At 50.2% G+C, this 26,729-nt stretch overlaps 2 protein-coding genes across 4 annotated transcripts; both read left to right on the top strand.

The window, feature by feature from the left end:
- Window positions 1-279: 279 nt before the first annotated feature.
- LOC129476197 (heat shock transcription factor, X-linked) lies at window positions 280-7,976 on the top strand. Its single transcript, XM_055268891.2, has 3 exons — window positions 280-357; window positions 4,477-6,352; window positions 7,190-7,976. The coding sequence occupies exons 2-3, from the start codon at window positions 5,813-5,815 to the stop codon at window positions 7,931-7,933; spliced, it is 1,284 nt and encodes a 427-aa protein (XP_055124866.1). The 5' UTR covers window positions 280-357; window positions 4,477-5,812; the 3' UTR covers window positions 7,934-7,976.
- A 5,045-nt stretch (window positions 7,977-13,021) lies between these two features.
- LOC129475730 (melanoma-associated antigen 9) lies at window positions 13,022-19,056 on the top strand. 3 transcript variants are annotated; one of them, XM_063635296.1, is made up of 3 exons: window positions 13,022-13,099; window positions 17,073-17,143; window positions 17,219-19,056. In XM_063635296.1, the coding sequence occupies exon 3, from the start codon at window positions 17,285-17,287 to the stop codon at window positions 18,221-18,223; it is 939 nt and encodes a 312-aa protein (XP_063491366.1). In that variant the 5' UTR covers window positions 13,022-13,099; window positions 17,073-17,143; window positions 17,219-17,284; the 3' UTR covers window positions 18,224-19,056. The 3 variants fall into 3 exon arrangements, with proteins under 3 accessions (XP_063491366.1, XP_055123980.1, XP_055123979.1); XM_055268004.2 differs by lacking the exon at window positions 13,022-13,099 and adding an exon at window positions 16,770-16,914; XM_055268005.2 differs by lacking the exon at window positions 17,073-17,143 and having other exon boundaries at window positions 13,035-13,099.
- Window positions 19,057-26,729: the final 7,673 nt, after the last annotated feature.

The following is a 26,729-nucleotide window of genomic DNA, read 5'->3' as shown; positions in this document are numbered from 1 at the left end:
TGGCAATGTCGTCACCCCGACCACACCCCTCTCCTCACTGCCACCTCATGCGACTGGGAGTCAGAGACTTGGTCTGAGAGGAGCACACCCAATCGGCAGAAAATGGGGATCCAGACCCAGGTATCAAGGTCAGGACCCTCTGAGGGATGACTGAGGGCCCCTATCCCCATCCCCACCCTTACTCCACCAGAACCCGATTCAGCCCCTACTGTCAACCCAGGGAAGCCCCAGGCTTAGAGGCCGGATGTGACGTCACTGACACGCGCACTGGGGTCAGAGAGAAGGGAGAGGCCTCCTTCTGAGGGGCGGCTTCATACCGGTGGAGGGAAGCGGGCCCAGGCTCTGTGAGGAGTCAAGGTGAGGTGCTGAGGGAAGACTGAGAATGCCCCCGCCCCAGATAGAGGACCCGAAAGAACCAAGTGCCTTCTCCGCTCCCAGCCCTGTACCACCCGGGGGCTGATCTGGGGCTGACTTGTGAGGCTGGGCCGACCCCCTCCCTCCGCCGCTCAAGCTGCTGGGCACTCTGGAGTGAGAGCTTGGTGTGACCAGGGCAGGGCTGGTTAGGAGAGGGCAGGGCCCAGGCTCTGCGGGGCATCAAGGTCAGGACCCTGAGGGAGGGCTGCCCCCCCCGCCACCGAACCATGACCTACAGCCCCAGGTTCCCCAGCCCCATCCTCAGCCCCACTCTACACCCCACCCCACCCCACCCCACCCCACCCTAAACTCCACCCCACCCCCAACTCTCCCGCGGCAGAATCTGGTTCCACCTCTGTTGTCAACCCAGGGAAGCCCCAGGTGCCCGGATGTAAGGCCAGTGACTTGCACGCTGGGTGTCAAAGAGTAGCGGGGGGTCTCGCTGTGAGCGGTGGGTCGATATCGGCCGAGGGAAGCGGGCCCAGGCTCTGTGAGGAGGCAAGGTGAGACCCTGAGAGAGGACTCAAGAACACCCACCCCAGATAGAGGACCCCAAATAATACAGCACGGCCCCTGTGCCAGCCCTGGACAACCTGACCTGGCGGAGTCGGGCTTATCAGGCTGGGCCCAGGCTCTGACTGGCATCAAGTTCAGAACCCTGAGGGAGGGCTGAATGCCTCCACACCCCTAACCCAGCCACCACCACCATGACCTACAGTCTCAGGTTCCCCACCTCCATCCTCAACCCCCCACTCCACCCCACCCCCAAGTCTCCCGTGGCAGAATCCGGTTTGGCCCCTGCTGTCAACCCAGGGAAGCTCCGGGTGCCCGGATGTAAGGCCTCTGACTTGCGCACTGGGGGTCAGAGAGTAGCAAGGGCTTGGTTCTGAGTGGTGGCTGAAGATCGGCAGAGGGAAGCGGGCCCAGGCTCTGTGGGGAGGCAAGGTGAGACGCTGAGGGAGGACTGAGGACGCCCCCACCCCAGATAGAGGGCCCCAAATAATCCAGCACCACCCCTGCTGCCAGCCCTGGACCACCCGGGGGCGGACTTCTCGGGCTGGGCCACCCTTCGCCACCTCACCGCTTAAGCCCCAGGGGACTCTGGGTCAGAGCTTGGTGTGACCAGGGCAGGACTGGTTGGGAGAGGGCAGGGGCCAGGCTCTGCCAGGCATCAGGGCCAGGACCCTGAGGGAGGGCTGAGGCCCCACAGAGGGAGTCACTGCCCCTGCAGTCAACCCTGGGACGTTCCGGGCATGGCGGTCAGGGAAGCGGATCCTGATATCTGCATCCTGGGCTGACCGAGGGAAGGGGGTTGGTACCGTTAGCATGGCCGCGGGAGAATAGAGGGAGGGCCCAGGTCCTGCTGGGAGACAAGGAAGGCCTGAGCGGACCCAGTACCCCAGGACAAGGGGCCCACCCGGCCCCTATCTGAGACCGAGGCCCCTCCTCATTCAGCCTCGGGAATCCGACAGATAGAGACTCAGGTCCACAGAGGGGTGGGGCCCAGCCCTCTAGGAGACCAGGGAAGGAACAAGACAGAGGACAGAGGGGACCCTGGAGTCCAGCTCAGTGGGGATCTTGGCCTGGGTGATCCCGGGCACGGTGGCCACATGTGGTGCATTGTGGCTGGTGGGATCGGGTGTCAATGGGGACAGGGCTGTGGTACGAGGAGTGGGGCCTCAGGTGAGCAGAAGGAGGAGTCCCAGAGGCCTGAGGAAGGATTCACCAGACCTCTCATCCCAGACCTAGGAAACCTGCCCCTGCTGTCAGTCTTGGGAGGCCCCAGGCAGGACTGTGAGGAAGGGAAGTGCCCTGTCCACCCCCAACACACACTTTCTCAAAGAGGGTCTAAGGGAGAAATTGGCCTTGGTCTGCAAGACTCATCTCTGGTTCAGCAAAATGGAAGGGGCCAGATTCTGTGAGGAGCAAATATGAATACCTAGAGGACACCGAGACCGACGAGGCCCCCTGAAACCTGCTCCTTTGGTCAGCCTTGGGTATCTCATGCATGAGTGACCATGAGGTGCCCCCTCACTTCTGCCTCCCAGGTCTCAGGGAGGTGGGGGCCTTGGTCCGAGGGGTTTCCTCAGCTCAGCAGAGGGAGCCACACCTGGTCAGCACAGGGTGGAATCCAGGGTCTTCCAGGAGTGACGGGGAGGAAGTTTGGTGAGGACTGAAGGTAAGAAGGTACCTCCACGCTCTCAGAAAAGAAAGGACCTCACAGACACTGGTGTCACCTGTTCTCAGCCCCAGGTGGCCCCAGGCAGGAATGGCATGAGGCATGGTCTCATTTCTCCCGTCGTGACTAGGGGTGAGAGGTCTGAGGGAGGTGAGTACCTTGATCCCAGAGGGCACTGAAAGATTCAACAGAGGGCTCCACACCTGGTCAGTAGAAGGAGGACTCCCAGGATCAGCAGGACCCGAGGTTTGCCCCGTTCATGAGGAATGGAGGTACCCCCAACCCAGAAAGAAGCCACCCCACAGAGTCTAGGTGAATTCTGTTCTTAGATGTGGGGGCCGGGGGGGTAGCTGATCAGGGATGGTGCTAAGTGGCAAGCTCACTTGCACCACGGCAGGAAGTTGAGGAGCCCTCAGGGGGATGAGGCATTGGTGTCAAGGGAGATGTCTGCTCATCTCAAGGGTTTGAGGGTCGAGTAAGTAGAAGCCCCAGCAGAAGTAAAGATGAATAACCCACAGGAGGACTTTGGAACACCCACCTCATACCTGAAGGATTCAGCTGGTGGGGTCAGCCGTGGACACCCCACGCAGGGGTGACAGATGTGGGGCCTCCTCACCTCTGTTTCTGGATCTCAGGGAGGTGAGGACTTTGTTCTCAGAGGGTGTGTGGACAAAACAGGGAGGCACTGTGTTCAACAGACACAGTGGTCCCAGGATTGGAGAGCAGTCCAGGTGAGGAACCTAAGGGAGGATTGAGGGTACCTCCAGGCCAGAGAAACTCTCAGATCAAGAGAGTTTGCCCTGCCCCTACTGTCACCCCAGAGAACCCAGGCAGGACTGTCTGCTGAGGTCCCTCCTTTATCCTGGGATCATTGGTGTCAGGGAGGGCTGGCCTTGGTCTGAGGGGGCTGCACTCAAGTCAGCAGAGGGAGGGTCCCAGGCCCTGCCAGGAGTCCAGGTGCAGACTGAGGGGACCCCACTCACCAAACACAGAGGACCTAGCCCCACCCTGCCCCTTCTGTCAGCTGAGGGAAGCCGCTGGGTGGATGGACTCCCCTCACTTCCTCTTCAGGTGTCTCCTGGAGATAGGGCCTCAGGTCAACAGGGGGAGGGTTCCAGACCCTGCAGGCATCAAGATGAGGACCGGGCAGTATCCTCACCCCAGGACACATGGACCCCATTGAATTTGGACATCTCTTACTGTACTTCCGAGGAAACCCTGGGCAGGTGTGGGCAGATGTTGGTTGGGGCATGTCCTTCTGTTCCATATCAGGGATGTGAGCTCTTGATCCGAGAGATTCTCAGGCGAGTAGAGGAGTGGAGTCCAGTCCCTGCCAGGAGAAAGGTGAGGGCCCTGAGTGAGCGCAGAGGGGACCATCTGCCCCAAAGGTGTGTAGAACTCAAGAGTGTCCTGCCCGCCCTCTTGACAGCACTGAGGGACCGGGGCTCTACCTGCAGTCTGCAGCCTAAGGGCCCCTCGATTCCTCTTCCGGGAGCTCCAGGAAGCAGTCAGGCCTTGGTCTGAGACAGTGTCCTCAGGTCACAGAGCAGAGGAGGCCCAGGCAGTGTCAGCAGTGAAGGTGAAGTGTTCACCTTGAATGTGCACCAAGGGCCCCACCTGCCCCAGCACACATGGGACCCCATAGCACCTGGCCCCATTCACCCTACTGTCACTCATAGAGCCTTGATCTCTGCAGGCTAGCTGCACGCTGAGTAGCCCTCTCACTTCCTCCTTCAGATTCTCAGGGGACAGGCTGACCAGGAGGACAGGAGCCCCAAGAGGCCCCAGAGCAGCACTGAAGAAGACCTGTAAGTCAGCCTTTGTTAGAACCTCCAAGGTTCGGTTCTCAGCTGAAGTCTCTCACACAATCCTTCTCTCCCCAGGCCTGTGGGTTCTCCATCACCCAGCTCCTGCCCACGCTCCTGACTGCTGCCTTGACCAGAGTCATCATGTCTCTTGAGCAGAGGAGTCCGCCCTGCAAGCCTATACGTCCCACTGGATCCTCACAGCCCCGGGAAGCAGGTGCTACTACTCTTATCCCCGGGAGGAGACGGAGGCCGAGAGAGGTTAAGTGACGTGCCCAAGTCACACAGCTCGGCAGCGGCCAGGTTGAGACACCAGCATCAGCAGTCTGTTTGCAGACCCCTCACTGTCACCCCCTGAGCCAGTGCATCTTGGGCCCTGCGGTCAGGATGTCTCAAGCGTGGAGGCATCACCGGTTCGTGGCAGTCTCTGGAAGATCCCTGAGCTCTGTGCCCAGAATCGAGTCGGGGGAGTCTGTGCAGAGGTGGCCCTGTGTGTGGGGACAGTGTACGACACAGAGACTGCTTTGGATGGACACCTCTCCCGTGACCTCCTAGCATCCGATCCCAAAGGAACAACTGTTGCAGAGATGGACCACTAGGCACAAACCCATGTGCGTTTCTCTGGAGACACTGGCCAAGGAAAACAAGACATGCTCAAAGGCCAACAGCTGCATGCCCCACCACGATGTGACTGCAGAGACCCGGGGTGTAGAAGGGTGTCTCTGCTTGGTGGGGGGACACGTGCAGGCCGAGGAGAGGCAGGAAGAAGGCTGCCTCCGACTCCCCACTGGACTGCATGGCGACGGTGTGTGCTGGGGCAGTCAGCTAAGCCATTTGCCTAAGTGGCTGTCGGGTATCTGCGTGCTGGGGACCGACAGTGTGGGTGTGTTAGGAGGATCTGTATGGAGCACATTGCTGCCTCTGGCTAGGACAGGGTGGAAAGGGTGGCGTGGCTACAGCCTGACCCGTGGGCATTGTCCTACCCTTTATTCTGTGCTTCAAAGTGTCAGTCATGTGCTGGGGTCTGTGGGCCCATGACTCAGATGGTGAGCTCTGACCTTCCTGAGCCAGGGCTTTCCTATAGTTCTGCCTGGCTCAGGAGCTCTAGGACAAGAGGACCGCTCCAGGTCTGCACCTAAGGTGTGGCAGGGCCCCTTGGCACTCCTGTGCACTAGTGTCATCTTTCCCATTGAAATGACTGTGAGGATCGGAATGTGCACATGCAGATGGGCAGCTACTTGTCTGCCTTGGCCCTTTATTACATAACTTGCTGGGTGTGTGGAGATGCCACCCCTCCCCCGGCAGTCAGAGCCCCTTTATGATGTCATGGGGCTGGTTACATGACTGCCAAGGGGTGCTGCTGGCCACACTGCACTAGCAAGTTTGCCAGTTGGAGGACTAGCCATCATTGATCATGGCTCGCTGTGAAGAAAGAAATTTGAGAGGACAGGGTCACGGCTTGGAAAGGGTGCCTTTTCCTCCCCAATTGCACTCAGAGACCTACCTTCACCCAGCAGATCCTTCCCCTGCCTGGCACGACCCAGTGTCCACTGGGAGCCCTAACTTCATGCTGCTGACAGAAGAAATCGCTTTCCAACCTCTGGCCGAGGCAGCTTCGTTCAGAAGGCCGCACCCTGACGGTGACGTCCCGCCCCAGGGAGCAGATAATCTCCTCTCCCTCCCCTTTCCGCAGAAACTGTGGAGACTGGTCAGCAGCAACCAGTTTTCGTCCATCTGGTGGGATGACAGTGGGACTTGTATAGTGATCAATCAAAAACTCTTTGAAAAGGAGATTCTCAAAAGGGACGTCGCACACAAAGTGTTTGCCACAAATTCGATAAAGAGCTTCTTCCACCAGCTAAACTTGCATGGCTTCCGAAAATGGCGTCAATGCACTTTCAGGACCTTCACCCGCATTTTCTCCACAAACAGGCCGGTCTCCATCTCGAATAAGGTAATGAACGACAAGCCTCTGGGGGGGTTAAGTCGGTGGGCTCTGGGGCCTGGTCGGGTGGAAGTCCCAGGACTGCCTCCTGGGAAGTGGGCGACCTCAGGCAGGGTGTGGGGCCATCACTGTGGGCTTGTGTCCCCCTCTGGGTGGAGGTGACATGAACTAAGAGCGAATGTGGGGAGAGGGCTGAGGATGGTACCTGCCCCTCTCGAGTGTGTAAAATATCACAGGTGCTAAGTAGCCATATCTGCATGTCCTCCTGCCCCGGGCCAGCCATGTCGTCTGGTGGTTGCTGTGTCCCCCTGACTCCATAGCGCTTTACCGTGTGAGGTGAGCAGGCCAGGGGAGTCTGGTATTTGTACCACTGTCACCCTAGCTGGTGTCTGGAGAAGTGCTCAAGTTGAAGTGCTGAAGGGCGGCTGGCGCAGGAGGTGCAGATGCTCCTGCTGCCCTTGGTAGGTGGGCCCCTGGTGTGGAAGAGCCAGTGCCCAGGGCCTCCAGCCCAGCCGGGGTGCATTCTGTTGCCAGCCGACACTGCATGGGGGAGGCCCAGAATCTTCTTCCCTCCTGGTCTGCAACTTCAAAGACCCTTTCCGCTGGCCATGGACACCCTAATCTGCCATTTTGAGGCTTTTTCCAAGACGGAAAGGCCCGCCACAACTTGGTAAACCTTGACGATGTGAACGCGAGTCCCCAGCTTCCTTTGGGGACTGGGACCTTTTCCAGAAAGGCCTCCTGGGCCAGCAGAGTTCTCTTGCACAGGGGCGTAGATGGTTGGTAGTTGTAGTCCATCCTTGTGACTTGCAGTTTCCTTTTGTTTATTTAAACTTTGACTTACAGTTAGAGTTCTACTGCCATCCTTACTTTCAAAGAGACTCCCCTCACCTCCTCGTGAGGATGAAGAGAAGAGTGGGCGTCAAGTCTGCACCAAGACATCAGGAGGAGGACAAGCCAGAAGCTGCTGGATCCTGTCTGGCACCAGCAGACACTGAGCAACAAGATCACACATCTCCGAATGAGAATGACCAGGTCACACTGCAACACCAGGAACCGGCCGGTCCCAACACCCAAATCAGGAGTGGCTCTGCTCCACCAGCAACTCCTGTGATGGTGCCCAATCCCGCCATGGCGAGTGACAACGCTCCAGCGACCCAGCCGGCGGGCGAGTGGTCAGAGGGCAGCCAGGCTCACGTCACTCCGGTGGCCACTGTCCCTGGGCCTGCAGCACTGCCCTTCCTCTATGTCCCTGGATATCCCACTCAGATGAATTCTTACGGGCCTGTGGTGGCCCTTCCCACAGCGTCCCCTAGTGCCCTTGCCATGGACACCACAGGACTTCCTGCACCTGGCATGCTGCCCTTTTGCCATCTCTGGGTACCGGTGACCCTAGTGGCTGCTGGGGCTGCACAGCCTGCTGCCTCCATGGCCATGTTCCCCCATCCCCCAGCTCTGCACCACCATTGCCCCCACAGCCACCGCATGTCACGGTACATGCCAGCTAGCGATGGGCCCAGGCGTACCCAGCCTATGCAGACCAGAGCACATAGAGGCGAGCATTTGGGCAGAATACGTGCTGGTCAATAAATGTGTCAGAAAATGAGTAATTTTCTGACTGCACAAAAAAGTCTTCATGGTCTCCATCCTTTTTCTTTCTTTGCAGTCCAGTACCCCGCTCTGACATCTTTGGCTTGCATGATAGAGACTTCAGCCTAACACGCCTCCCTGGAAAAGTGCCCAGGAGGTTCTCGAGCAGGTGCTGGGTTTTAGGAAGCCCCTCAGACATCCTGCCTCTGCTCATTAAAAATTATCTGGAGCTGGCTGGGCGCGGTGGCTCACATCTGTAACCCCAGCCCTTTGGGAGGCTGAGGCGGGTGGATCACAAGCTCAGGAGATGGAGACCGTCCTGGCTAACACAGAGAAACCCCGTCTGTACTAAAAATACAAAAAATTAGCCGGGCGTGGTGGCGGGAGCCTGTAGTCACAGCTACTCGGGAGGCTGAGGCAGGAGAATGGCATGAACCCGGGAGGCGGAGCTTGCAGCGAGCCGAGATCGCACCACTGCACTCCAGCCTGGGTGACAGAGCAAGACTCCGTCTCAAAAAAAAAAAAAAAAAATTACCTGGAGTTGCTCGCTGAGTGCCAATTGTGCTGCTAGCATTGCCGGCCGAGGGTTCACAATGACACTGTGTTGCTGGCCATTCCTTGTCATGGTGGTGCCTTTATATAACAGGATCTTCACTTTACATACAGATGAGATCACGTCTGGCTTTGTCATTGAGTTAAAAAGTGCCCTTGATAGTTGTGGCAGTGACACATACTACCAAGGAGTCCTACAGGTTTGCAGTTTAGAGGGTGCTCATTAGTGTCTGGTGGACAGGATTTACGTTTGGCTTTTATGTCTGTACTGGATCTGGTGGGGTTTTTTACTTCCTTCCTTGATTCCCCCACTATGCCCCCACTTTTTCTTTCTTGTTTTCCTTTCCTTTCCTTTCCTTTTTTCTTTCTCTTTCTCTCTTTCTTTCTCTCTCTCTCTGCTTCCTTCCTTCCTTCCTTCCTTCCTTCCTTCCTTCCTTCCTTCCTTCCGTCTCTCTCTCTCTCTCTCCCTTTCCCTCCCTTCCTTCCTTCTCCTTCTTTCTTTTGGAGCCAAAAATTAATTTAAAAGATGTCATGTCATGTTTTAACTTAGGAAGCAGCCTTTTCTGGTCACTTGGGGTGTTCATCTTAGAACACATGCTATCATCGACAAACCTCTTTGAATGATCAGAAAAAACAGATTCAAGTCCTTACCATAGACACAACTGGGCACAGACATCAAAAGAGCTCTGAAATCAGGGCGTGCAGAGAGCCCCAACACCCACACACCAGAACCCAGAGGTATCCCTGCCTGTGATTTTTAATTTGACAGTAGGTGGCAGAGTCCTGGGAGACGTGGGAAGAGGCCATAAGAGAATGCAGACATGGGAATGGATTAATCCAGAGTCCAGCCAGGTCTGCATCTCCCTGTCTCGGCCTGCTCACTTACAAATGGGTGCTCATTTACAAATCGGTGTGAATCACATTTCATCATTTGTGAGCTCCTTAGTTTCCAAGAAGTACAATTTTCTCATGTGTTTCTTGGACTTTATACATATGCCTCCAGAGTTTGAATCATGCAAAGATGCTGCCACTTAAAAACCTCTTTCCTACAAACTTATACCCCTCCGATCCTGGTTTTCCTGTGAATCTCAGCCGGGCACGGTGGCTCACGCCTGTCATCCCAGCACTTTGGGAGACTGAGGCAGGTGGATCATGAGGTCAGGAGTTCAAGACCAGCCTGGCCAAGATGGTGAAATCCTGTCTCTACTAAAAATACAAAAATTAGCCGGGCACGTTTGCAGGCACCTGTAATCCCAGCTACTCGGGAGGCTGAGGCAGGAGAATCGCTTGAACTCAGGGGGTAGAGATTGCAGTGAGTCGAGATCACGCCACTGCACTCCAGGCTGGGGGACAGAGTGAGGCTCCATCTCCAAAAAAAAAAAAAAAAAAAAAAAAAATACTGTTAGAAGAATGGAAAAAACGATATAGATGGAGAGAAAATATTAGTAATCTGATGTCTGATAAAGAACTCATATGCTGAATAAACACCAAACTTTTAACATTCAACCTTTGAAAACAAAGAATCCAACTAAAGATGTAAATGATTTGAAGACATTCACCAATGAAGACACGCAGAAATACACATACATTCACCAATGAAGATACACACGTGAAAAGATGATCACCATAATTATTCACTAATAATGCAAATGTCAACAGCACTAAGATTCCTCTACCCACCTAGTACAATGGATAGAATTCAAATACCTGAGAATATCAAATTCTGGAGAGGATGTGGAATTCTCATTCATAGCTGGTAGACAAGAAAAATGTTTCATTCACTCTAGAAGGCCTTTTGGCCCTTTCTTATGTAGTAAAACATAGACTTACCTTTAGATCCATCAGTCGTACTCCTAGGTTTTACCTAAGTGAATTGGAAACTTTGGTTCTCACATGGAAGATCGTGTACACGAATGTATATAGTAGTTTATTCATAATCACCAACCAAGATGTCCTTGAAGAGGTGAATGGATAAAACCAATGGTACTTCCACAAACTGAAAGTGTATTCAAAGTTCAATCTACCCTCAAATATTCCAGGACAGGAAATTTTGGAGGCCCGTTCAGCCAAGTGGCAAGGGAAAATGAATCACTGTCTTATCTCAACTCTTCCAATGCATCCAAAATGGGCAATTGTTTAACTCATTCTCCCAGGCTCGCTCTCCTAGATTCATAAACAGATGAAGGCACCCGAGCACTCATGAAAAGAATTTGTGAGGCAAGTGTTCACACATATCACAGCAAATGTCATAAACAGATAATCACATATCCAACACAACAGTGGATTAAACGAACAAGCCGCCTGTATGCATGGAATAAAAATACGATGAAATGTTAGAAAAAAATTCAATTCTAATTCCCTGCATACAAGATAGACTAGAAAAAAACATTCAGTCATGGCAATGGGTACAGGCAAAGGCTCTGAAATGAATTCTATGTAAGTACAAATTAACAATGTTTAGCAAACTAACATTAAAAGGAACTTCCATTTCCTCAAATCGGCAGCAAGCATACATAAATGTGAAATGTCAGAAGCTCTGCCATTCACGGCAGTGACAAGTCGTTGACCTATGCTGTCACCACTACCACCTACATCTGCAGTGAATATGAAAATGAAAAAGAGACAGAGCTATGGATGTCAAAATGAAAATGAGATATGAAGACTGCTAAGAAATAGTATTTGTTAACTATATGATTATCTACATAGAAAATTCAAAGGAATAGACACATTGAATATTCAAATGAATAAAAGACTTCAGAAAACGTCATATAGAAGGTGATTACAGCAAAATCATGAGCCTTGCCACACAGAAGCAACTTAGTGCATAAAATAGAAAATAGAAAATATACCATTCACAGCAGCATTAAAATCCAAAATGGAAGTAAGAAGAGCCTAACAAGACCTTCATGGAAGCAACTGTGCAAAGTTGCTGATAGACTCAGGAAATAATCTCAAGTAAATGGATCTGTATACCATATTCCTTGATGGGGAACAGAATATGGCAAAGATGTAAAGGCTACTTAAATTAAATACAGAGTGAGTGCCTTAACTGTCATTGCCAAAGTGACAACAAAGCTCAGGTTGCTGTGCTCTGCTCCCCAAATCAACCCCGGAAAAATATAGAAGGGAAAAGATTAAAAAAAAAAAAAAAAACATCAAAACAGAGAAAGCCCTGGGGATGACTGAAGACTGTGCTAAACTAGTACTTGTGTTTTGGGTCCAGGGAGCAGCAGGGAAATCGAGGAGGTCTGTACCCTGCATAGATGGCAGATTACAGGATGGATAGGGGAAAGTGTTTAACATTCCACCCCACATCATTGCGCAATCTGAGGCAGCGCCACAGAATCTGATGCCAGTAGCCCTGGGGTAATATCACGACACCAGGAAATTTGAGTTGATTGAGACACTATGGCTCCAGAGTTCTGCTAACAACCACCTGAAACAAACTTAGTAGGGGAAGACCAGCCTTCCACAAAATTATTATTTTAATGGAATATAAAGAATGAACTAGGAATAGAATAGTAAGTATGTGTGAAGGCCACATACTATGAGTAGATATTAATAAAATATGTGTGCATATATATAGTATAAAGTCTACAAATACAAACGAATATGTATCTAAAGATATATACACGTAAGTATATATAATTATACATCTATGATATAAAGATATATATGCATGTATATATACATATAAGCATAAATGTACATAATGTCTAAAACAGGTATGTATATAAACGTAGATATAAACAAAATGTACATATACTATATCTAATGTACACATACAATGTAAAATTTATTACCATATGAATGAGGATTAAAATATGAAAATCACTAATCTGGACTCTGCTGTGTTCGATACCTTCAAAACACATGGCTTCTCCAAATCTCTTGCTGCTGCTCAGCCTCTTCCGTGTAAAAATAAACCTTTTAGGACAAAAGGTTTGCAAAGTCTAGCTCTGGCTGGGGAGGAGCCCCCATGGGAAGGTGTGCATCTTCTCTCAGAGGTCCTACAATCACAGGTGCTGCAGCCCCCCAGGGAGCATCTAGCCTTGGACCCGCAGCCATTCTCTGCAACGCGTGCAGCTGGACAAATGCTCAAAGGTGACATAAACGGATCATCTCCCACCCATCACTTCATCGAAGAGCCAGGAGCCAGGAGGAGAACCCTCCTGAGTAGAGACTGAAGGTCCACCCTCCCCACATAGAGGGGCCACAGAATCCAGCTCAGCCCTTCCTGTCAGCCCTGGAAGACCCTGGCAATGTCGTCACCCCGACCACACCCCTCTCCTCACTGCCACCTCATGCGACTGGGAGTCAGAGACTTGGTCTGAGAGGAGCACACCCAATCGGCAGAAAATGGGGATCCAGACCCAGGTATCAAGGTCAGGACCCTCTGAGGGATGACTGAGGGCCCCTATCCCCATCCCCACCCTTACTCCACCAGAACCCGATTCAGCCCCTACTGTCAACCCAGGGAAGCCCCAGGCTTAGAGGCCGGATGTGACGTCACTGACACGCGCACTGGGGTCAGAGAGAAGGGAGAGGCCTCCTTCTGAGGGGCGGCTTCATACCGGTGGAGGGAAGCGGGCCCAGGCTCTGTGAGGAGTCAAGGTGAGGTGCTGAGGGAAGACTGAGAATGCCCCCGCCCCAGATAGAGGACCCGAAAGAACCAAGTGCCTTCTCCGCTCCCAGCCCTGTACCACCCGGGGGCTGATCTGGGGCTGACTTGTGAGGCTGGGCCGACCCCCTCCCTCCGCCGCTCAAGCTGCTGGGCACTCTGGAGTGAGAGCTTGGTGTGACCAGGGCAGGGCTGGTTAGGAGAGGGCAGGGCCCAGGCTCTGCGGGGCATCAAGGTCAGGACCCTGAGGGAGGGCTGCCCCCCCCGCCACCGAACCATGACCTACAGCCCCAGGTTCCCCAGCCCCATCCTCAGCCCCACTCTACACCCCACCCCACCCCACCCCACCCCACCCTAAACTCCACCCCACCCCCAACTCTCCCGCGGCAGAATCTGGTTCCACCTCTGTTGTCAACCCAGGGAAGCCCCAGGTGCCCGGATGTAAGGCCAGTGACTTGCACGCTGGGTGTCAAAGAGTAGCGGGGGGTCTCGCTGTGAGCGGTGGGTCGATATCGGCCGAGGGAAGCGGGCCCAGGCTCTGTGAGGAGGCAAGGTGAGACCCTGAGAGAGGACTCAAGAACACCCACCCCAGATAGAGGACCCCAAATAATACAGCACGGCCCCTGTGCCAGCCCTGGACAACCTGACCTGGCGGAGTCGGGCTTATCAGGCTGGGCCCAGGCTCTGACTGGCATCAAGTTCAGAACCCTGAGGGAGGGCTGAATGCCTCCACACCCCTAACCCAGCCACCACCACCATGACCTACAGTCTCAGGTTCCCCACCTCCATCCTCAACCCCCCACTCCACCCCACCCCCAAGTCTCCCGTGGCAGAATCCGGTTTGGCCCCTGCTGTCAACCCAGGGAAGCTCCGGGTGCCCGGATGTAAGGCCTCTGACTTGCGCACTGGGGGTCAGAGAGTAGCAAGGGCTTGGTTCTGAGTGGTGGCTGAAGATCGGCAGAGGGAAGCGGGCCCAGGCTCTGTGGGGAGGCAAGGTGAGACGCTGAGGGAGGACTGAGGACGCCCCCACCCCAGATAGAGGGCCCCAAATAATCCAGCACCACCCCTGCTGCCAGCCCTGGACCACCCGGGGGCGGACTTCTCGGGCTGGGCCACCCTTCGCCACCTCACCGCTTAAGCCCCAGGGGACTCTGGGTCAGAGCTTGGTGTGACCAGGGCAGGACTGGTTGGGAGAGGGCAGGGGCCAGGCTCTGCCAGGCATCAGGGCCAGGACCCTGAGGGAGGGCTGAGGCCCCACAGAGGGAGTCACTGCCCCTGCAGTCAACCCTGGGACGTTCCGGGCATGGCGGTCAGGGAAGCGGATCCTGATATCTGCATCCTGGGCTGACCGAGGGAAGGGGGTTGGTACCGTTAGCATGGCCGCGGGAGAATAGAGGGAGGGCCCAGGTCCTGCTGGGAGACAAGGAAGGCCTGAGCGGACCCAGTACCCCAGGACAAGGGGCCCACCCGGCCCCTATCTGAGACCGAGGCCCCTCCTCATTCAGCCTCGGGAATCCGACAGATAGAGACTCAGGTCCACAGAGGGGTGGGGCCCAGCCCTCTAGGAGACCAGGGAAGGAACAAGACAGAGGACAGAGGGGACCCTGGAGTCCAGCTCAGTGGGGATCTTGGCCTGGGTGATCCCGGGCACGGTGGCCACATGTGGTGCATTGTGGCTGGTGGGATCGGGTGTCAATGGGGACAGGGCTGTGGTACGAGGAGTGGGGCCTCAGGTGAGCAGAAGGAGGAGTCCCAGAGGCCTGAGGAAGGATTCACCAGACCTCTCATCCCAGACCTAGGAAACCTGCCCCTGCTGTCAGTCTTGGGAGGCCCCAGGCAGGACTGTGAGGAAGGGAAGTGCCCTGTCCACCCCCAACACACACTTTCTCAAAGAGGGTCTAAGGGAGAAATTGGCCTTGGTCTGCAAGACTCATCTCTGGTTCAGCAAAATGGAAGGGGCCAGATTCTGTGAGGAGCAAATATGAATACCTAGAGGACACCGAGACCGACGAGGCCCCCTGAAACCTGCTCCTTTGGTCAGCCTTGGGTATCTCATGCATGAGTGACCATGAGGTGCCCCCTCACTTCTGCCTCCCAGGTCTCAGGGAGGTGGGGGCCTTGGTCCGAGGGGTTTCCTCAGCTCAGCAGAGGGAGCCACACCTGGTCAGCACAGGGTGGAATCCAGGGTCTTCCAGGAGTGACGGGGAGGAAGTTTGGTGAGGACTGAAGGTAAGAAGGTACCTCCACGCTCTCAGAAAAGAAAGGACCTCACAGACACTGGTGTCACCTGTTCTCAGCCCCAGGTGGCCCCAGGCAGGAATGGCATGAGGCATGGTCTCATTTCTCCCGTCGTGACTAGGGGTGAGAGGTCTGAGGGAGGTGAGTACCTTGATCCCAGAGGGCACTGAAAGATTCAACAGAGGGCTCCACACCTGGTCAGTAGAAGGAGGACTCCCAGGATCAGCAGGACCCGAGGTTTGCCCCGTTCATGAGGAATGGAGGTACCCCCAACCCAGAAAGAAGCCACCCCACAGAGTCTAGGTGAATTCTGTTCTTAGATGTGGGGGCCGGGGGGGTAGCTGATCAGGGATGGTGCTAAGTGGCAAGCTCACTTGCACCACGGCAGGAAGTTGAGGAGCCCTCAGGGGGATGAGGCATTGGTGTCAAGGGAGATGTCTGCTCATCTCAAGGGTTTGAGGGTCGAGTAAGTAGAAGCCCCAGCAGAAGTAAAGATGAATAACCCACAGGAGGACTTTGGAACACCCACCTCATACCTGAAGGATTCAGCTGGTGGGGTCAGCCGTGGACACCCCACGCAGGGGTGACAGATGTGGGGCCTCCTCACCTCTGTTTCTGGATCTCAGGGAGGTGAGGACTTTGTTCTCAGAGGGTGTGTGGACAAAACAGGGAGGCACTGTGTTCAACAGACACAGTGGTCCCAGGATTGGAGAGCAGTCCAGGTGAGGAACCTAAGGGAGGATTGAGGGTACCTCCAGGCCAGAGAAACTCTCAGATCAAGAGAGTTTGCCCTGCCCCTACTGTCACCCCAGAGAACCCAGGCAGGACTGTCTGCTGAGGTCCCTCCTTTATCCTGGGATCATTGGTGTCAGGGAGGGCTGGCCTTGGTCTGAGGGGGCTGCACTCAAGTCAGCAGAGGGAGGGTCCCAGGCCCTGCCAGGAGTCCAGGTGCAGACTGAGGGGACCCCACTCACCAAACACAGAGGACCTAGCGCCACCCTGCCCCTTCTGTCAGCTGAGGGAAGCCGCTGGGTGGATGGACTCCCCTCACTTCCTCTTCAGGTGTCTCCTGGAGATAGGGCCTCAGGTCAACAGGGGGAGGGTTCCAGACCCTGCAGGCATCAAGATGAGGACCGGGCAGTATCCTCACCCCAGGACACATGGACCCCATTGAATTTGGACATCTCTTACTGTACTTCCGAGGAAACCCTGGGCAGGTGTGGGCAGATGTTGGTTGGGGCATGTCCTTCTGTTCCATATCAGGGATGTGAGCTCTTGATCCGAGAGATTCTCAGGCGAGTAGAGGAGTGGAGTCCAGTCCCTGCCAGGAGAAAGGTGAGGGCCCTGAGTGAGCGCAGAGGGGACCATCTGCCCCAAAGGTGTGTAGAACTCAAGAGTGTCCTGCCCGCCCTCTTGACAGCACTGAGGGACCGGGGCTCTACCTGCAGTCTGCAGCCTAAGGGCCCCTCGATTCCTCTTCCGGGAGCTCCAGGAAGCAGTCAGGCCTTGGTCTGAGACAGTGTCCTCAGGTCACAGAGCAGAGGAGGCCCAGGCAGTGTCAGCAGTGAAGGTGAAGTGTTCACCTTGAATGTGCACCAAGGGCCCCACCTGCCCCAGCACACATGGGACCCCATAGCACCTGGCCCCATTCACCCTACTGTCACTCATAGAGCCTTGATCTCTGCAGGCTAGCTGCACGCTGAGTAGCCCTCTCACTTCCTCCTTCAGATTCTCAGGGGACAGGCTGACCAGGAGGACAGGAGCCCCAAGAGGCCCCAGAGCAGCACTGAAGAAGACCTGTAAGTCAGCCTTTGTTAGAACCTCCAAGGTTCGGTTCTCAGCTGAAGTCTCTCACACAATCCTTCTCTCCCCAGGCCTGTGGGTTCTCCATCACCCAGCTCCTGCCCACGCTCCTGACTGCTGCCTTGACCAGAGTCATCATGTCTCTTGAGCAGAGGAGTCCGCCCTGCAAGCCTGATGAAGACCTTGAAGCCCAAGGAAAGGACTTGGGCCTGATGGGTGCACAGGATCCCACAGGCGAGGAGCAGGAGGCTACCTCCTCCTCTGACAAGGAGGAGGAGGAGATGTCTGCTGTTGGGTCATCAAGTCCTCCCCAGAGTCCTCAGGGAGGCGCTTCCTCCTCCACTTCCGTCTACTACACTTTATGGAGCCAATTCGATGAGGGCTCCAGCAGTCAAGAAGAGGAAGGGCCAAGCACCTCGGTCGACCCAGCTCACCTGGATTTCATGTTCCAAGAAACACTGAAATTGAAGGTGGCTGAGTTGGTTCGTTTCCTGCTCCACAAATATCGAGTCAAGGAGCCGGTCACAAAGGCAGAAATGCTGGAGAGTGTCATCAAAAATTACAAGCACTACTTTCCTGTGATCTTCGGCAAAGCCTCCGAGTTCATGCAGCTGATCTTTGGCGCTGATATGAAGGAGGTGGACCCCGCTGGCCACTCCTACATCCTTGTCACTGCTCTTGGCCTCTCGTGTGATAGCATGCTGGGTGATGGTCATAGCATGCCCAAGGCCGCCCTCCTGATCATTATCCTGGGTGTGATCTTAACCGAAGACAACTGCGCCCCTGAAGAGGTTATCTGGGAAGCGTTGAGTGTGATGGGGGTGTATGTTGGGACGGAGCACATTTTCTATGGGGAGCCCAGGAAGCTGCTCACCCAAGATTGGGTGCAGGAAAACTACCTGGAGTACCGGCAGGTGCCCCACAGTGATCCTGCATGCTACGAGTTCCTGTGGGGTCCAAAGGCCCACGCTGAAACCAGCTATGAGAAGATCATAAATTATTTGGTCATGGTCAACACAAGAGAGCCCATTTGCTACCCATCCCTTTATGAAGAGGCTTTGGGAGAGGAGCAATAGGGAGTCTGAGCACCAGCTGCAGCCAGGGCAGATGTTTGTGGGGTCAGGGCCCCATCCAGCAGCTACCCTGCCCCATGTGACATGAGGCCCATTCTTCACTGTGTTTGAAGAGAGCAATCAGCGTTCTCAGTGGCAATGGGTGGAAGTGAGCATACTGTATGTCATCTCTGGGTTCCTTGTTTATTGGGTGATTTGGAGATTTATCCTTGCTCCCTTTTGGAATTGTTCAAATGTTCTTTTAATGGTCAGTTTAATGAACTTCACCATCGAAGTTAATGAATGACAGTAGTCACACATATTGCTGTTTATGTTATTTAGGAGTAAGATTCTTGCTTTTGATTCACATGGGGAAATCCCTGTTATTTTGTGAATTGGGACAAGATAACATAGCAGAGGAATTAATAATTTTTTTGAAACTTGAACTTAGCAGCAAAATAGAGCTCATAAAGAAATAATGAAATGAAAATGTAGTTATTCTTGCCTTATACCTCTTTCTCTCCCCTGTAAAATTAAAATATATACATGTATACCTGGATTTGCTTGGCTTCTTTGAGAATGTAAGAGAAATAAAAATTGAAAGAATAATTTTTCCTGTTCACTGGCTCATTTTTTCTTCAAACACGCACTGAGCATCTGTTACTCGGAACACCCTGGGTTAGTAGTAGAGATGCTAGCTAAGCCAGACCCACCCCTTTACCACAGGGTGGTAAGTCTAGGAGCTACAATCCTAAAATTAAGGTGGTGCCATGTCCTCTAAGAACTAGAGGAAAATAAAACATGGGTGAGGGTTTGGGGCTCTAGATGACAGCGGTCGAGTGTATATGCCCTGAGCCAGGGCCTTTTGGGCTTTGGGAAGCTGCAGTTCCTTCTGGGGGAGGTAATTCTATTGAAGCTGGGTGGTGCCAGAGCCAGATTCTCAGAGGATGAGAGAAAGGCCTGGAATGGACAACTGCTCAGCAGTTCCTTTTGGATAGTGGATGAACAGAGAAGAGTCTCCACCTGGGGCAGGAATAGAAGGAAATTGTCCCGTGCTCCTGTCTCGGTGCGGTTGAACACAGTGCAGGGCCTAGGTGATGGATACCTATCATCTGCAAGGGTTTCCTGCAAGATGAGGGTGAATCTCCCAGAAGGGAAGCCCAGAAGTCATTGGCCAGGTGCTTTTCTGCCTGTCTGGGAGAGCCAGAGTTGATCGTATTTAAAAGGCATTCTAATCAAGTTATCTCAGGTGGGATTTGACCAATTGTAAGCAAAGGCTAGATTTTGAGTGTTAACAAAATAAGTGAAAACAGTGCCTTGGATCAAAAAGCAGGTGGGAGAAAGGAAAGGAGTTGATCCTCGATTCAAATTCTAGGAGCTTTGAGCTGCATTCAGCTGCGCAAGACTCCAGCACACCCAAATTTTGAAGTACATTCGCTAAGAGGAAATACTTAATTTTCTTGACGAAACTTCCTGTTTGGGCTGATTATCCCATGTCCTATTGAGCTGTATATTCTCTGGTAAGTCTTGGAGAACAACAACATTTACGAAATCCCAGAGTGCTAGGGTCTAGGGTCAAATAGTATTAGATATGACAGCCACCCACCATTCCTTAAACTTCTTTCTTAATGCCAGGCCCTGAGCCAGATGCTTCACTTACATTGCACACACTCTAACCGTCCTAGTGGAAGGGCCTCATCATACCTGCTTCACAGATGAAGAACCAGAGGCTCACAGAACTTGGGTATTTCCCAGGATCAGGTGGCTAGTAAGGAACAGAGCTGGAGCTGGATCCCTGATCTGAATTCCTCTAGAGCCCGTGCTGCTCCCACTCCCCTGAGCCGGAGGCAGACCTCCTCACTGGTACTTCATTTCTCTTCTCAGCAATGCATCATGTCTCTCAAGTAACAAAAAGAAGGACCCTGAGGCCAAGGTACTAAATGCAGGCCTAAAGAAGGTGACAATGAGCATCAAATACAATTTGGGGATGGCATGCAGTGGGTCCCCTGGGAACTGTCTGCTGGGTGCTGTCTGTTGAGCGCCTACTATGAAACAGGTTGTAGGGGCGCCTACAAATGCTCATCCACATCTTTTATCTTCTCTTTCCTGGGCACAAGGGACGAATACATAATCAGCACTTCTGTCTGGCACCAGCATGTTCCCGTGTCACAGTGCCCTTCCCCGGTCACTATCGTGTTTCCTCCCTTCTGACTCTGCGACCTGACCTACTGCTTGCTCTTCAGTGTTGCCTCCCCTGGAGGCTGGGCAGACCCACCTGCCCTTCCTGCAACATGGAGCATTCCTGGCCCTTGAAGGAGTCCCCTGGTTCTCGCACGGCTCACCCTCAGTCCAGTCCCATAGCCGCAACCATTCTGGACGGTGACTTTAGACACTTGGTCCTCCCTCCTTGGGAGAATTCTACTCTGTGTATTCCCAGTGGGCTGTAAGAAGAGTCCAATTTGACCTATAAGCTCCTGGTTGGGTTACAGCCCCGAAGATTGAGAGAGTGTTTTCGCAGTCAGTTGCATATTTGCAGTAGGATTTTACTGAGTTTGTTATCTGAAGCTGGGGACAGAACACACAAACAGATGGACGGTGCTCAGAAATTCCCCTCCTAAGAGGTAGAAGAGGAGCAGCCATTTCATGAAGCTGAATTCTTACAAACCCTGGGCTCCTCCCAGGAGGTGAAAGATGGTTTCCTGGCGGACATGCCAGCTGGAGTTTCAAAAGAATAATTAACCAGCCTTTCACTGCTTCCTATCTGGCATCTGTCCCCAGGAACATGCCGGCTTTCAGCGTGACTAGTGGCACCTATACAGGTGTTCAGGTAAGAACAGTCATATGGAGGGTAGCAGAGATGATGGGTAAGATTCTGCCCCTGCATCAGATCGAAAGAGGAAATCCTCAGCTTCCTGAGATGATAGATGGTGCTGCAAAGGGAAGTGCAGAAAATGCTATGGAGTGAAGAAGGTGAACTCTCCATGCTGACCTTACAGGATCCTCTTCACATTAGATGGGTGAATGCAGCCATCCCCACCCTTCCTGGCACCAGGGACCGGTTTCTGGAAGACAATTTTTCCATGAGCACGGGTTGGGAGTGGGGCATTGTTTTCAGATGATTCAAGCACATTACATTTATTGCGCGCTGTATTTCTATTATTATTGCATACTCACCACCAGGTAGAATCAGTGGGAGCCCTGAGCTTGTTTTCCTGCAAATAGATGGTCCCATCTGGGGGTGATGGGAGACAGTAACAGATCATCAAGCATTAGACTCTCATCAGGAACACGCAACCTAGACCCCTCACGTGCGCAGTTCACAGTGGGGTTCCTGCTCCTAGGAGAATCTAATGTGGCCACTGAACTCACAGGAGGTGGAGTTCAGCTTCACTTGCTTGGCCAACCACTCACTTCCTGCTGTGCAGCCCAGTTCCTATCCATGGCCGGGGGTGTTGGGGACCCCTGGGTTAATACGTTTGAAAGCATCTGTAACATTGCAGACACGTTGAGCATTTCAAGGCAAATCTGGTCTTCTCAGAAACTTCTCTAAGAAACAAACATTGTTGTTGTCACAACAGTTTAAAGTTGCTGTAAAATGTCCTCTACTTCTAGCTGTGTTCAAAGCTCTTGCTTCTCCAAAACCATGTTTTCTGGGGTTTTGTTTTGTTTTGTGAGACAGAGTCTCACTCTGTTGCCCAAGCTGGAGTGCAGTGGCAAGATCACAGCTCACTGCAATCCCTGCCTCCCAGGCTCAAGCCATTTTCGTAACTCAGCCTCCCAAATAGCTGGTATTACAGGCATGCACTGCATGCCTGGCTAATTTTTGTATTTTTAGTACAGACAGGGTTTCACCATCTTGTCCATGCTGGTCTTGAACTCCTGGCCTCAATAGATCTGCCTGCTTCTGCCTCAAAAAGTACTGGGATTACAGGCTTGAACCACCACACCTGGCCCAAACCCAGGTGTTTTAAATTTCTCAGATTGACTTCGGGCCTTTCAGCTGGTCTGATCTAATTAAAGATCTAACTTTTGATTCCATCAGTATTATTTATTGTTTTTCTAAAATTTCTGAAATCCCAATTTCATTAATTTTTCTCTTCTTGTCTATATTATCCCCATCGTTTTGCTCACCTTAGGTTTAATTTCCTTATTTTCTAGTTATTTAAGATCAAAGTATACATATTCGAGTCTTTTGTTACTTTCTAATATAAACATTTCAGTACATAAAATTTCCCCTAGGCACATTTTAGCTAAATTGCAGATATTTTAAAACATCACATTTCCATTTTTATTTATTTGAAAATATTTTCTAACTTTCCTCAAGAATTTTTTAAACACGGATTAGTAAAAATGTGTTATTTTAAAAATACTTAAGGACTTTACAGATATTTCCTTTGTTATATTTTGAATTACATTCCATTATAGATTTTGAAAAGGTACTTTGTACAATTCCAATTATTTTAAATTTTTATGGGTTGTTTTCTGGTCTCTTTTGGTAAAAATTCCACACACACTTGAAAATATCATATAATCTACTGTCGTTCTGAGGAGTGTTCACTAAAATCTAATCAGCTCAAATTGGTTCTTTGTTGTTCAGCTCCTCCTACACCCTTGCAGAATTTCTGTCTACTTCAATCATTTCCTTGAGGAGGACTGTCGCCATCTCCAAATATCATTGTAGATTTGACGATTTATCCTTGCAGTTCTATCAGATGCAGTTTCTTGCATTTTGAATCTCTGCTTTTACGTGAATTAACAGTTAAGATTGTTATGTCTTCTCCCCAAAAGAAACCTCCTCCATGTGCAATTCATTTATAGCTGTACCCACCACTGCACGCCAAACCCTGACAGCCACTCATCTGTACTCCATCGTTTCAGTTTTCTCTTTCAGGAATGCCAGGTAAACAGAATAATAGAATATGTAACTGGTTGAGACCGGCTCCTTTCACACAGCAAAACACCTTCGAGTTTGAAACACATTGTTATGTGTATCAGTAGTTCATTCTTTTTCATTGCTGAGAAGTATTTCATAGGAAGTAAGGATGCACCAAAATTTCATTTCCCATTTACCCATGGAAATACATTTGTATAATTTCCAGGTTTTGGCAAATATGACTAGAGCTGCTATAAACATTCATGTACATAGGCTTTTGTGTGAACATAAATTTTTCTTTTTCCCTTAGGTGAAATCACTGAGTCACATGGCATGTGTTCATAAGTAATTACCAAATCATTTTCTGCAGTTGTCCCGTTTCATAACTGCCACTAGCAATGTATGAAATTTTAAGTTGTTCTTCATCCATGTTAGCACTTAGAAGTATCTCGTTAAAAATTTCAGTCATTTTCAAATATGCATTATGGCATCTGATCATGGTTTAATTTGCATTTCTCTAACAGCTGTGATGTAGAATAGTTTTTCATGGGCTTATTTGTCATGCGTATGTCCTTTTGGGTGAAATGTCTATTGATATGTTTTGCCCTTATAAAAAATGTGGTTGTTTGTGTTAAATGAACTCATGGGAGGCCATTGTTTTGCCCTAATCTCTGGCCCCAGGCCCCAGCAGAACAGACAAAATCAGAATAGTGTCCCTTGTACTAATTGCCATTCATCAAAGTGAACATTGAAATGGGCCAGTTCTCAAAAAATTAAAAACAGAATAGTCACAGCAACCAATAACAAGGAGCCCACCGTACCTGAGCAGGCATGATAAGAAAGTTTTCTCTGCTTTAATCCTACAAGGAAATCAACTTTGAAATCACCAAACCACGTTTTGTTCCCCGTTTCTACTTTTTTCAGTCCTCTTCTGCCTATAAGCCAACATCTTTTGCTCCACACATAGGGACACTCATTCAAGTTGACGGAGAGAAAAAAATGCCCATTCAAGAATCATAAAGAAAAGCCAGTTAGATCTTTGAACAAAGTTTGGTGAAACTTTGTGTTTTGACATGTGTTCTAAGTTTTGAGATTTTAGGAATCTTCATACAATTTTCATAAAAGGCCTTTGGTGTATATATGATTTGCGAATACTTGTGAATACTTCGTTTGGCTTTTTAGTCTCTCCTCAATGTCCTTCTCACAGCAAAAGTTTTAACTTTGAGGAAGTCTAATTTATTGTTTCTTTTCTTTATGAATCACACTGCTGGTGTCATGTTTAAGACCTCTTTGCCTCACATCAGGCTACTAATATTTCACCCTGTGTTTTCTTTAAAAGTTTTTTGTTGTTGTTGTTTGTTTGTTTTTTGAGACGGAGTCTCACTCTATTGCCCAGGCTGGAGTGCAATGGCACGATCTCGGCTCACTGCAACCTCCGCCTCCCGGGTTCAAGCGATTCTCCTGTTTCAGCCTCCCGAGTAGCTGCGATTACAGGTGTGCACCACCACGCCCAGCTGATTTTTATATTTTTAGTAGAGATGGGGTTTCACCATGTTGGCCAGGCTGGTCTTGAACTCCTGACCTCATGATCCGCCCACCTCGGCCTCCCAAAGTGCTGGGATTACAGGTGTGAGCCACCGCACCCGGCCTTCTTTAAAAGTTTTATAGTATTTCATGTAACATTTGGATCTGTGATCCACTTTGAGTTAATTTTTGTAAAACGTGAGGTTTTGGTCAAGTCATATTTTTAACACATGGATGTTCAATTGTTCCAATACCACTAATTGAAAAGACTAATATTTTTCCAATAAATTGTCTTTCTCCCCTTCTAAAACCTCCATTGCTATATTCGTGTGGGTCTATTTATGGATTCTCTGTTTTAATCCATTAATCTATACGTGTATCCCTTAGAAAATTCCATAATGACTTAATTGTTTTAGGCTTATGCTAAGTCTTAAAATTGAGTGGTAGGATTTGTTCAATTACTCTGTGTTTTGAAAATTGTTTTAATTATTTCAAAACCTTTACCTTTCCGTATGCTTTTTGAACATATATACATATATATGCTTATATATATAAATACATATATATGCTTATATATATAAATACATATATATGCTTATATATATAAATACATATATATGCTTATATATATAAATACATATATATGCTTATATATAAATACATATATATGCTTATATATAAATACATATATATGCTTATATATAAATACATATATATGCTTATATATACATATATACATATATATGCTTATATATACATATATACATATATATGCTTATATATGCTTGCTTTATACATATATATGTGTATGTGTATGTGTATATGTATGTATATTTACCTTTTTTATTATTATACTTTAAGTTCTAGGGTACATGTGCATGATGTGCAGGTTTGTTACATATGTATACATGTGCCATGTTGGTGTGCTGCACCCATTAACTCGTCATTTACATTAGGAATATCTCCTAATGCTATTCCTCCCACCTCTTCCCACCCCACGACAGGCCCCAGTGTGTGATGTTCCCCACCCTGTGTCCAAGTGTTCTCATTGTTCAATTCCCACCTGTGAGTGAGAACATGTGGTGTTTGGTTTTTTGTCCTTGTGATAGTTTGCTGAGAATGATGTTTTCCAGCTTCATCCATGTCCCTACAAAGGACATGAACTCATCCTTTTTTCTCATGGCTGCATAGTATTCCATGGTGTATATGTGCCACATTTTCTTAATCCAGTCTATCACTGATGGACATCTGGGTTGGTTCCAAGTCTTTGCTATTGTGAATAGTGCTGCAATAAACATACGTGTACATGTGTCTTTATAGCAGCATGATTTATAATCCTTTGATGTGCTGCTGGATTCAGTTTGCCAGTATTTTATTGAGGATTTTTGCATCAATGTTCATCAGGGATATTGGTCTAAAATTCCCTTTTTTTGTTGTGTCTCTGCCAGGCTTTGGTATCAGGATGATTCTGGCCTCATAAAATGAGTTAGTGAGGATTCCCTCTCTTTCTATTGATTGGAATAGTTCCAGAAGGAATGGTACCAGCTCCTCTTTGTACCTGTGGTAGAATTCGGCTGTGAATCTGCCTGGTCCTGGACTTTTTTTGGTTGGTAGGCTATTAATTATTGACCAATTTCAGAGCCTGTTATTGGTCTATTCAGGGATTCAACTTCTTCCTGGTTTAGGCTTGGGAAGGCATATGTGTCCGAGAATTTACCCATTTCTTCTAGATTTTCTAGTTTATTTGCATAGAGGTGTTTATAGTATTCTCTGATGGTAGTTTGTATTTCTGTGGGATCAGTGGTGATATCCCCTTTATCATTTTTTATTGCATCTATTTGATTCTTCTCTCTTTTCTTCTTTATTAGTCTTGCTAGCAGTCTATCAATTTTGTTGATCTTTTCAAAAACCAGCTTCTGGATTCAATGATTTTTTGAAGGGTTTTTTGTATCTCTGTCTCCTTCAGTTCTGCTTTGATGTTAGTTATTTCTTGCCTTCTGCTAGCTTTTGAATGTGTTTGCTCTTGCTTCTCTAGTTCTTTTAATTGTGATGTTAGGGTGTCAATTTTGGATCTTTCCTGCTTTCTCTTGTGGGCATTTAGTGCTATAAATTTCCCTCTACACACTGCTTTGA

The sequence above is a fragment of the Symphalangus syndactylus genome, chromosome X, assembly GCF_028878055.3.
Source record: "Symphalangus syndactylus isolate Jambi chromosome X, NHGRI_mSymSyn1-v2.1_pri, whole genome shotgun sequence".
Taxonomy (NCBI): Eukaryota; Metazoa; Chordata; class Mammalia; order Primates; family Hylobatidae; genus Symphalangus; species Symphalangus syndactylus.
The sequence above is the reverse complement of the archived record's forward strand: the minus strand, read 5'-3'. Positions and strand labels throughout refer to the sequence as shown.